This window comes from Zalophus californianus, chromosome 11, assembly GCF_009762305.2.
Source record: "Zalophus californianus isolate mZalCal1 chromosome 11, mZalCal1.pri.v2, whole genome shotgun sequence".
Taxonomy (NCBI): Eukaryota; Metazoa; Chordata; class Mammalia; order Carnivora; family Otariidae; genus Zalophus; species Zalophus californianus.
Window position 1 is genome coordinate 86,183,999 of NC_045605.1, and position 12,579 is coordinate 86,196,577.

Genomic DNA, 12,579 nt, shown 5'->3' on the forward strand with positions numbered 1-12,579 from the left:
CCACGTAACGCTGATCCCTCCACTGTAAAGTAGGTCCCACCTCTCTTGTCCACTTGAGGACACCATTCCAGCCATGCCCCATCTTCATCGTCACTTTTTCTCCCTCCGCCCCTTATACAGCAGTCATTTCTCCCTTAATGAAGACCGCTCAACCCCGCTTGCCCTGCCAGTTACTGCTCTAAGAGGCAGCTAAACGCCTCTAAAGTCTTCTCCAGCCATGGTCTCAAATTCACCTCCACCCCCCTTCTCTCTTAAAACGACTCTGCTCAGGCGTTAAACCCCTCTCACTCAACCAAAACTACACCTGACAAGATCACCGACACCAAATCCTCGTTGCCAAGTCCAAGAGGGCATCTCAGGCTCGCGGTGCCGGGCCGACCAGTGCGATTGGTCCGAGCTGACCACGCCCCCTCCCAAACACCTCCTCCGCTCGGATTCTAAGACGCCTGATTCACTGCTCACTCCTTTCCGTTCTTTTTTGCAGGAAGCCCAAACGTCACAAATTCTTTGGCTATGATCTACAGTGGCTGCAGGCAGAGTGAGGGCACAAGGGAATCCAGATGCCAAGCATCAAAGTGTTACACTCGATTGAAGACCTGTTTTCTAAAATACTTTCTCCTTTATTTGTGGACTTGTGTTGCTGAGCTCTTGCTCCTTCTTGCCAGAGAGACAGCACCTGGCTGCAGGGGTGGTGGCAGTGGGGGGCACCCCACAGGACATAGACACCTCTGACCCAGCAAGGGGGAAAGGGCGGCCGGGCCTGGGCCACATTGCGCGGCACCACCAATTCTCGGTGGATTATTAATTATGACAGCCTCCTACCTGCTTTCCCTGTTTCCTCCTGTCTGTTCTCAACTCAGAAGCACAGGTCAGATATTATTACTCGGCTGAAAACCCTCTAACCACTCCATACTCCACTCGGAGTAAAACCCAGAGTCCCTGCATGGCTTGCAGAGTCCCACCTGGAAGGACCCTCTGCACTCACCCTTATCATGCTCCGCGCACTCCTCCTGCCCCAGCCATCCGGGCTCTTGCTGGCCCACAAACATCCCAGTATGCTCCCACCTTCAGCCTTTGCACCAGCCCCCCTGTGCCTGGAACCTTCCCCTAGGTGCCACATGGCTATCACCCTCAACTTTCTCCACACCTTGTTTACATGTTACCTCTTCCAGAAACCTTATTTAAAATGCCACCCTGCTTTCCTCTGACCCTCCTGACCAACCTTGCCTACTGTTTTTGTTTTCCCCTTAGCAGGTCATCTATGATACTGTATTATGATTTACTTATTTATAGTATTTATTGTCTGGGTCTCCCCCACTCCCAATCCTGAGTCTGGGAAGGCACATAAGTCCTCGGTATTTCTTGAATATGATTTTCTAGGAAGGACCATAGCTTTGACCAGATTATCAAAGAGTTTTTTGGCCCAAAAACTATTAAACAAAACACTTTTCAGGACTAAAGCTGTTTGAAAACAAACCGCTTGTTCCAGTCCTCAAAGAACCTTTCTGAGCAGGGACACAGCAACCAAATATATATTGCCCTTGGGTTTTCCCAACTCCCTCCACATGGCAGTATTGGACGTCCCCTCCTATGGTCTCAGGAGCCCCTGATGCCAGCTGGGCAGCAGCTTCTAGACCCTGTGAGAGAGCACCCACCCCCAGCTGCAGCACAGAGAGGAGACAGACCATGAGATTTACCCCACAAGTGGGCACTGTATGTGGAGTACATGCTGGGAGCAATGAGAACAGCAGGAAATACAGAACAGAAAATAATCTTTGAAATGACAACAAACGGGACACATTATCTAAGCACTAACACCTAAGGAGGTGGCTGCCCAGGCTCTGGTGGGCAGCTCCTCAGGAGAGAGAGGCCGACTTCTTTCCAGCCTGCCTTGTCTTCAGTCCTTGTAACTTTTCATCTTTCAGTGCCTTCAAGAATTTATCTGCAGGACAGCAAAACAAACACAGCTGTAGTTAAGATAAGGGCTTTTCTAACACTTCCAAAGTAAGCTTCTGGGAAGCATTGTGTGTTGCCTGCATGAACCCAAAACCCAACATGGGTAGGAAAAAAACCCTAACAGCCAAAACGTGTTTTAAGTGGGGAATATGTAGTAAAGAAATCCAGGACTTAGAAAAGCCTGTCTTCTAGGGATTCTTTCCACGACTGTGGGGAAAAGGACCTTACAGGGTGCCTGATGAGTTGGGGACCATTCTCATAGCCACATTAACTTAAACATTTAGGTTATTTCATACTCCCTCCCCTTCCCTGTGTGGCAAGAGAGCCGATTTAACCTGTTGTTTTTGTTTTGTTTTATAATAGTGGGGATGGTCTTTCTAGAACAATGTGCCCTCCCTCCACTGTTATACTGCAAGCCTTAGAACAGGTGATGGGAAGACAAAGTCTGCAGAACAGCCTATGGCTACTGAATATTCTATACTGTGATAGGTCCTTATGCAGGTAGAATCAGATTTAACTTCACCCTCCAACTGGAAGGATCAGTTAGCTTGCATGCTAGAGGAATCCTGCCCACATCAATACACCTGGTCTACCCTGATCCAGATCCCTAAGACTTTAAACCTAAGATCAGAGGGCAGAGTTCAGGACCCTGGTGAGAGAGCTACCAGGACCGGGCCCAGGGTTCACAGGGAGGTTTCCTTCCAACACTGAGAAGTGGAGGGCCCCAAAGCCCCTCAGTGAACTGTCCTTGGGATTCCTGGGTCTCACACAATTCCCACCTCTACCTACAGACCCTCCAACTGATGTTTGCTTCCCTCTCCTCCCATTCAGGACCGCAGTTGAAGATAAACACTAAAGCTCAGGTCTGTAGAGGTAGGGATTGTGGGTCGTGGGTGATGGTAATATCACTACCACAGGGGTCGGGGTTGTAGGAAGTTTAAACTGCAGGATGGGGGCTGTGGTGGACGGAGTTCTGGGTTTGGAGGCGGAGTCCAGATTACCAAAAGGGCTCAGGATGGAGGGGGAGGGTGGAGTTTGGGCCAGAAGTGCTCATGAAATTCTGGCTGTGGTGAGGGAAGCGTCGGTTGAAATCGAGTCGGGGTGCTGGGAGGTGTGACTGGGTGCTGGAGAGGTCGAGAGATCTGAAGAGAGATCTGGGATCTGGGATCCCTGGGGCCTGGAGTCTGAGCCCGAGGCCACACTGCGGGGGAGGGGATTAGGAAGGCATGGAGCCAAGGAGGGAGCCAAGGAGCGAGCCAAGGCGGGCTAAGCAGGGACTCGGGCAAGGTCACGCACAGCGCTGGGAGTCGAAGCCGTCCCCAGTGATGGTGAGCAGCTCCAGCTCCTTAATCCGGATCTCCAGCTCGCATAACTCCTCGGGGTGGGAGGCGGAGGCGAGCCGGGGGGTCGTGGGGCCGGGGGCCAGAGGCGAGGCAGCCGCCTCGGGCCCCGGCGGTGGCGAGTAGAAGAAGCGCAGAGGCTCGTAGGGGATGGAGGCCAGGCCGGAGGGCCAGGGCGGGGGCCAGGGGCGCTCGCCGGGAGGCCCCAGGCCGGGTGGCGGCGGCGGGGGCGCCGGAACCTGGGGCACCTGCGGCAGGGGCCGCCCCGCCACCGCCCCGCCCGCCGCCGCCCCTCCCGCCTTCAGCGGCACGAAGAGCTTCTTCCAGATGTTGAAGTCGCTGAGCGGGGACGAGGAGATGCCGCGGTCGTAGAGGGAAGGGAAGTAGAGGGGCGGGGCCGGCCGCTGGCTCATGGTGGGGCTCTGGCTGCCGCGCCGCCCCTTCGGCATCTTTTGAATGGGAAGCTGCGTGGGAGGAAGCCCGCGCCGGGAGACGCGCGCCGCAGCCCCGAGTCGCCCGGATTCTGAGGTTCCACAGGCCACGCCCCGACGGAGCGCGGCCCCGCCCTTTCGGCCTGCCCCGCCCTGAACCGGAGGGGTTCTGCGGTCCGGCCGGCCACGCCCCAGAACGTGCCCCGCCCATTGACGGCAGGCGGTGTCCCTGGAGCGGGCGAGGCTGGGCTAGCGGCAGGAACCGGAAGTGTCGCAGGCGCGCCCTAATCCGCACTGTCCGCAACGCTGGTTTAACGCTACGCCCGGCGATCGCCCCATATACGCTGTCCTCCAGCCTGCTATCCGGTCCGGCCCCTCGACTCTTCCCACCGCCCCTAACATTTCCACAAGCCTCGCTCCCCCGCTGTTGCGCCCCTGGCCCCAGCTCCCATTTCCCATCCCAGCAGAACCTCAGAAAAAAACAGGAAGCAGGGAGCTGGCCAGAACTGCAAGAATACATTTTTCAGTCTTCCTCTCCTTTCATAGGGAGAAAAGTATTTCCGAGAAACCTGCCCCCTGCCACAGCCGACTTCCCTTAGCACCTCTCGCCGCCAGAGTATCTCGGGAAATGAGTTACCATCCTCTACAACGGGAGGCAAAGGAGAAGAGTGTTGATTGGGATCGGCTGTTGGAGCCAGCCCATGTTTCTGCCAAATTTCCCAGTGTTGTGGAAGATTCTGGAGAACGGGACCCTGGAATGGATTTGTAATAGATCTGAAGGAGAATGTCTTCAATGAAATGCAGTTTACTTAAGTTCTTTTCCAGACACATTATTAGGCGCTAACAGGAAACAAGCCACCAAAAAGAAATCCTGCTGCACCCACCTCGAATAGCTCACCCATTCTTTAAGAGGGACTTGTACATACTGTCCCAAGGGGCTTGTCCAACTCATTTTACATGCGTAGCCTGTATTAGCACAGACTGAGGGGAAGTAAATTTCCTTGAAAACCTCCCCCTAGTGATCATTGGTGTGAACGGACAAAGGTGGGTGGGGGCCAGTTTAGGTTGGCCAGCCAAGATCTGAGTCAGTACCAGCTCCATTGGCAAATGCTACATATATGTATACGGCTATATACATATGGTTCATATAGGTGTCTGTGTGTCTGTGTACATGTATGTATGTATGTGTGTGTGTATAGATGTTAGGAGTGAGCTGGACAATTAGGCAGTCAGGACTAGGGTCCCCACAAGAAAATATGGAGTCAGGGGTGCCTGGGTGGCTCTGTCTTTGAGTGTCTGCCTTTGGCTCAAGTCATGATCCCAGGATCCTGGGATCGAGCCCCACATTGGGATCCCTGCTCGGCGGGAAGCCTGCTTCTCCCTCTCCCGCTCCCCCTGCTTGTGTTCCCTCTCTCGCTGTGTCTCTCTCTGTCAAATACATAAATAAAATCTGTAAAAAAAAAAAAAAAAGAAAGAAAGAAAAGAAAATATGCAGTCAGGACAGCTAAAATAAAAAAGCACTGACATCCTGTTTTGCAGCTTAGAAAGGACCGCACTAACATTTTGCTTTGCAGCCTTTGCAGAAATGACTTCTGCAAAATGTCCTAAAATAAGACAATTAGCCCCAAAGCATTTGTCAATATCACAGGCAAGGGACAGTTAAGACATAAGCCCCAGATGTCAGCAAAAAAAGACCATCAGCACAGAGACATTAACCTAATAGATAGGCAGATACGTGACCAAAGCCCTGATTGGCATGACTCAGCACACCCTGGTTGCTTAAGATAGCTCACAGAACCCCCTAATCTTAGAAACTTTGGGAGCAACCCACTCACACTCCCCTCCCTCTCCGGGAAGCTTTATACTCTTGCTCAATGAACTTTGCTTTGCTGCCCACCACTCTTCGTCTGGTCTACCTCTTCATTCTTCCAAGCAGTGTGACCAAGAACTGCGGGCACTAAGGGGACAAAAATCCTGTAGCATATATAGCGGAACAGCGGACAGTCAGATGTCCAAGGTGGATAACTTTGGGTAAGTTGCTTGACTTCTAAGAGGGTTTTCTGTAAAAATAAAAATAAGAAAACCAGGCTACCTCATACTGTTGTTTGTGAAGATCCAGCAGAAGACAGAATGATGTGTGTGAAGCACTTGGAAACTTAGAAAATTCTGTCCAAATGTAAGGAGCAGCTGTCCCCACTGAGGGGCTTGTCTGAAGCTGAGGAGCTTTGTCTTCCCGTACTTAGCTGCAAGCTCCCCGAGGGCAAGAATTCAGCCTTATAATGTTGAGCATAGAATAGGACTCAATAAATATTTGAGAACTTTTATTTTTTTAAGATTTATTCATTTATTTGAAGAGGGGGGAGGGACAGAGGGGGAGGAAGAGTCTCCAGCAGATTCCGTGCAGAGCCAGACTCGGGGCTCCATCTCACAACCCTGAGATCATGACCTGAGCCAAAACCAAGAGCTGGATGCTTAACCTACTGCACCACCCAGACGCCCCTATTTGAGAACTTTTAGAACACTGTTATGTGTTTGGGGGACTGAAGGGGACCAGGATATAGCACGCCAAAATATGCCACATTGGGATAAGGATTATTATAAATTGAAGGCAACTGAGAAACAGCAGACACAGGAGAAGTTCTGTCCTCTCCCTTTCTGCCTAAAAGCAGGGTACAAATTTCCCTTTGTGAAGGTATCTCCTCCCCTCTCCCAAACCAGGGAAAAGAGATGATAATTCTCACTGGAGATGGCACTGACTTGAGTATGCATAAACAAATCTTACTACACAACCCTATCTTCAATGAGTTTCTCCCATGTATCTACCTTCCCACGATTTATGACTTCTAGAAGCGCAAACCCCTTTTTCTTTGTCTTGTCCCTTGTCCACAATTTATCACCGTTTGTTAAAATGGCTTATAAGTTTGCAAGCCTAAATGTTTCTTTGGGTTTTCACATCTTTTCTGTCAGCCCCCAAGTGCATGCATAATAAATCTTTTCTACTGTTAACTTGTCTTTCGTTGGTTTAATTCGCATGACCCAGCTACTGAACCTAAGAGAGTAGAGGAAAATACTTTTTCCCACCTCTACAGAACCACAGTAGTGGTAAGAACCGGAGTTTTGGACTCAGACCTAGCACCAAACCCTGGATCTACTATGTACTTGGCTGTATGGATGAACCTTTCTGAACCTCGGGGTTTTTTTTAATCTATATAATGGGAATAGCAGCGGTATTTCCTCATTAAATTGGCAAGATTAAATGAGACCATCTAAGTTACTTGACCATAGAACATGCTCAGTAATGTTAACTCTTATTATATATTGAAGAGCCTTAGAAAGAGATTTTGCATTGTTTTTTAAATGATGTAATCTAATCACATCTTTACTCATATATATATCCATTCAAAGAGAAAAAGCTTACAGACTTTTTGCCTTAGCTTCAAGGTAATCTGAATAGATGTTTATACCGGGTGGCTTAATTATAAGACAATTGTGATGTTACAAGTGGTAGATTTAAGAGAAAGGTAGTTTCCTCTAACAACTACACAACAGGAAAATGCTAAGATGAACACACACTGAGGTAAATCCCAGTGAGGTGAAGTCCGTACGGGGTACTAACAAACCACAGTGGTTAAGGCAAAACCCTACAAATTTGTTCTGCAAACAAGTGTCTGGTAAAGTCAAGTTGGTGATGAAAAGACAGAGCAGGCTTACATCCATTTTAATTAGAAACTTTCCCTCCCTGGGCTCAAAAGCTCTTGCAGCACCTGCTTCGCTACTCAAATTCCCCATTATGTGCCATCCTATTGGGGCTGAAGGGATTTAGTTTCTGACACCCAAGCTCCCTGCCTGCACTTGGAACCAACTGAGAGAGACACTCACCCAGGTCCCTTTTCGCAGATAAAGGTCTGTTGGAGGACGTGGCTTTAGGTCTGGTAACCGGGTGGATTTGCCAGGACAGCACCTCTAAGCTGAGCTCAGCTACCCAGCGCCAGGCCCGATGGGAAAACCACAGGCCTCGTCCACAGGGGGCAGGGTCTTTACTGGCACAGAGGAGAGCGGGCTAAAGACAGGCCTGGTCTTTCTCCAGACTCATCTATCAGGGCAGGTCTTCTCCCACATCAGGAGAAGGGGGGCAGGAGTGTCACCCTTAAGACACGTGACACAGTGGGGTGGGGGTTCCTCCCAACACTCTGACTTAAACTCTCTCGCACCGAGGTTGGGGTTTATAATTTCCCCTCGCCCAAACCCTGTTCAGGCAGGAGCTCCCGGGAGTACATGCGTTGCTGGTTCCCTCATCATAGCCTGCTGGACATAAGAAAGCTTCTTCCGGGTTTGCGGCCCTGGGAGTCCCATTGCTCTTCAGCACCTTAGTTCTGCATCTAGTCACACCACTGGTGGTCACATCCTGTCCGGGTTCCCAGGCTCTTTAGGGGACCATCGTGATTGGCGATGCCTGCCTTGGCTCCGGATGGCTTTTAGGGACATGTAGTGCTTGTGGCTCAGAGTACAACAGGGTTGTTATGGAGTACATGTTTGTGTCCCCCCAAAATTTCTGTGTTGATATCCTAACCCCCAAGAGGAAGGTGTTAGGTGGTGGGGTCTTTGGGAGGTGATGAGCTCATGAGGATGGAGCCCCCACAAATGGGATTAGTGCCCTTAGAAGAGAGACCCCAAAGATCTCCTTTGCCCCGTCTGCCACGTGAGGACACAGGAAGATGGATGTCTGTGAACCCAGGAGTGAGTTTTCACCAAATATGCTAGAGACTTGATCTTGCACTTTCCAGCCCCCAGACCTGTGAGAAATGGCCTCCAGACTTGTTGCTCAAGTCCCCCCAGTCTGTGGTATTTTGTTACTATAGCCTGAACGGATATGTGAACCCAGAACTCTGTGAGTTGGGGAAAATCATGTCAGCTCTCTGAACTTCACTTTTCTAGCCAATAAAATGAAGACAGTATCTATGCCACAGGGTTGGTGTATCTGATGAAGATACGTATAAGCAGTACCCGGGACACACACCGGGCGCTCAGTGAAGAGCGGCTTATACAGCTGTAGGTGGGCTCCTTAGTTCACCATTAAGCCCTGGTGAATTGATGAGGAAAATGGAGCAGGGAAGGGAGGATGTCACTTCTAGAAAACCAAACCCTCTCCAGATAATTTAGCAAGGCCTGAACCCTGGAAACCACTCCCCAGCTGTCCTGCTGAGGACAGTGATAGCAAACTCATGAAGAGAAGCTACTGCATGCCACGCACTTGTCTGAACTCCACTAATCTTCCTAACGACCCAAGCAGTAGGTGTTATTATCCCCATTTTCCAGATGAGAAACTGAGGCATGTAAGGTTAAGCACCTCACCTGAGGTCCTGCGGCAGGTTGGCATCAGAGCTGGTGTTCTAAATGGGGGGGGCGGGCCCCACTGCCGCCTCCTCCAGCCCCCCACGGGCCCCCAGCCCTCGGGGCAGGCCCACAGCCGGGCATCTGGCCCCCTGTCCTCTTCCTGGAAGGGGCCTGGTTCCACTTGGAAGTTGTCTGTGCCACAATTCAATGGCCCAGCTATTCTGGGAACAGCCTTTCCTTTATTACTCATCTGAATTAACCATTGTGTTGGTCTGGACCTGGGGGCCCAGGCATGCCCACTTGCCTTCACAACGCCCACTATTTATAAAAGTTTCTAGAAAATACAGTTCAGCCTTTCTTCTTTTTCCCTGGGTAGATGTGTTCCTCTGTACTTACTCTGTACTTTGCAGAGTAAGCAAATTGTTTAATAAACTGGAGCCTGAGAGGCAATTTAGTGGAATGGAGCATGCAGGGGGAGGTCAACCAGCATCAACTAGCTGTGCAAACTTGGGTAAAATAATTGTAGCTAACACCTACTGACCACTCACTATTACGTGCTCTCATGTCTTCCCTACAGCAAGACTTAAGAGAGTAGGGCTGTCAGAATTTTCTGTGCACAAGCAACAGAAGTCAACGCTGAGAATTTACATGGAGGGCTATAAGATAGCTCAGGGATTTGAAAGCTTAAGAATTAGGTTTAGGAGGAGGAAGAAGCAAGGCAACTTCAGGATCCAGGTAGCAGGGAGGAATCAAGAGCCTGTTCAGTGTGGCCACTGGGGGGGTAGCCAACTGTTGGCTGGCTGTTCTCAATGACTATTCCCTTATCCTTTGTACCCTTGCTGCCCTCCCCTAGAGAGGTTGGAAAAATTAAATACAAGCTTTGCCAGTCCCCCTTTCGGGTAGGGGTGGCCGTGAGACACAGTTCCAGCCAGAAGGTATGACCAGAAGATATTTGGGAGATTCCTAGGGAAGACTGTGTACTTTCCTGGTAAGAGTGATAGGAACAACTGAAGCTTTCCCTTCAGCTCCTCTTCCTGCCTTGAACTTGGATGCAATGCTGGAATTTCTGCAGTCACCTTGTGACCGGGAGGGAAAGACAAGGCTATCACAAATGTAGCAGCCCAGACATTGTCGAGCAGCTGACCGAATGCCGGCCGCTGCTTACCTGCGGATTGTTTATGCAAGAAAATCAGACTTTGTCTGGTTAAGCTCCTCTAAGTTGGGTTGTCTGTTACTTGCAGGCTTCCTGCGAGACTCACACCTTCACCCAAAAATACTTCTTTTTCAGTCCTTGCAGAACTCCGGTCGAGACTTAAATTCCAGGAGAGAACATACCCAACTTTTGGCTGGAGGGTAGGCTACCTTTATTAACAGTCCCACCAACACTGCACTTACGGGTAGAAGGACTTCCCCAAAAGAGGAGTGTGCTCCTGTTACCCGAAGGTGGGGGCAACAGAGGCTGGGAGGCTGAAAGTCAAGCGTTCATTAGGATAGGTACCACGGTTACAGCTGGTGAGGACACAGAGGCTCAGGGCGGTGACGCAGGAAGCTCAAAGCCTCCGAGCTAGTCAGTTCACAGGCACGGAGAAGAACCCTTTACGACCATGCTGCAAATGTACTGCCTTTAAGTAAAGGACTGTTGTACTGGGATTTTATTGTCCACCCACCTCTTAAAAAAGGGGCAAAGCTGGGGCACTAGGTGGCTCAGTCGTTGAGCGTCTGTCCGCCTTCGGCTCAGGTCACGATCCCGGGGTCCTGGGATCGAGCCCCCGCATCAGGCTCCCTGCTCTGCGGGAAGCCTGCTTCTCCCTCTCCCACTCCCCCTGCTTGTGTTCCCTCTCTCGCTGTGTCTCTCTCTGTCAGATAAATAAATAAAATCTTAAAAAAAAGGGGGGGGTGCAAAGCTGCATTATTCACCTCATATACATGTTATTTCCATCCCAATTTTTAGTATTCTTTAACTGCTCCCCACAGCTCAGGGAGGAGGATGGTTTAGTTAGCAACTGTCACTTAACCCATTTCCCTAGTAGATGTCTTGGGGAGCGATGCTTGGCTGCAAAGAACAGAAACGTTCTCAAACTAATTCAGGCACCCACAAAGGTCGGAGTTATGGTGTGGATAGACCTGACTTTGGGTATAGACAGTAAATACCATTCATAGTTACCGAGAAAAATTAAGCGAACTCGTACACATACAGCGCTTGGCATAGTGCCCGGCACACGGTAAGCCCTCAAGTTATGACCACAACACTCCAGGGTTGAAAATGTAGTGCCAGGTCCCATTTTGTCTACAGCAGTGGAGTTTATGAACTAGAACGCTAAGTTCCAGTTCTGGCCGTAACACCATGTCACACCAACCCAGGAAAGGTGTTTCCATTACATTCAGGCCACCACATCTTATCAGCATCAGCATTTTAGGTTTGCCTGATTTATATATAAAACCTACAGCCAGATTGGGTGGTGTTAGTTGAGCCCGCATGAGCACAGTCTGTTTACGGGATTGACTTAATGGGGTCGGCCAACTTGCCCAGAGCCAACGCTGGCAAGGACGGGGACAGCCGCACCCTCAGGGAAGCTGACCACCGAAATGAAGGCCCTCACTCCACAATAGAGGAATTGTGTTTCCCAGGTCAGTGCACCTGCCCCCTGCAGGGTCTGTGCTGTCTCCGCATCCCCCCCACCTCTCCCAGGCTATGGACCTACATGGCTTCTGGGGAAAAGGAGAGCATCCTTACCTACAACAGAGCCTCGGAGGTACCCAGCTAGTAGTCCTGTGGTCATCTCCCTTACGCCAAAGTAATGTGTTAGTAAATAGGAAGCTTTAGCTTAAACAAAAATCTTATGGTGAACAAATCTGTAATAAGCAATATGAAAAGATCTCTGGTCAATTTCTACATAGGTCAAAGCCAGTGGAGTGGATGCAACAATGTGGTCACTGGAGATTCTCAGATCTCTTTAGTTTTAACCACCCTGGACTCGTGTAACCTGCGTTTTTATTACAGCCCACTTCCTACCTGCCACTTTACAAATGCACTTTACAAATGCACTTTACAAACGTGAGATCCCAAGCCTCACAATTCTTTGAGCAATGGGCAGGAAGCCAGAGTTCAGAGAGGGTCCAAAAACTTGTCTAGAGACAGCCAATTCGTGGCAGAGACAGGATCAGAACCCAGGCCTCCAACTATAAAATCTACTCACTCAACTGCTACTATACTGAAACGAAATAATTAACGAGAGGCAGTAGGCCTTGGAAACAGACTGTGGCAAACATAGTATTTTGTAATTTTATCATGTTTCCAGAAAGGCCTAACTGGGTTCTATAAAGTTTATCCCGCTGGCTAACCTAACTGTTCAGTGAAAACAACCGTACTTAAAGTTTTTGTTTCGAGGGGCGCCTGGGTGGCTCAGATGGTTAAGCGTCTGCCTTCGGCTCAGGTCATGATCCCAGGGTCCTGGGATCAAGTCCCGCATCGGGCTCCCTGCTCAGTGGGGAGCCTGCTTCTCTCTCTCTCTCTCTCT

At 50.1% G+C, this 12,579-nt stretch overlaps 1 protein-coding gene across 1 annotated transcript; it reads right to left on the minus strand.

The window, feature by feature from the left end:
- Positions 1–1,285: 1,285 nt before the first annotated feature.
- Positions 1,286–3,816, minus strand: C11H11orf91 (chromosome 11 C11orf91 homolog). The gene is made up of 2 exons (XM_027580029.2): positions 3,253–3,816; positions 1,286–1,942 (listed from the first exon to the last, which is right to left on the minus strand). Exons 1-2 carry the CDS (start codon positions 3,743–3,745, stop codon positions 1,857–1,859), a joined length of 579 nt encoding a protein of 192 aa, XP_027435830.1. The 5' UTR covers positions 3,746–3,816; the 3' UTR covers positions 1,286–1,856.
- Positions 3,817–12,579: the final 8,763 nt, after the last annotated feature.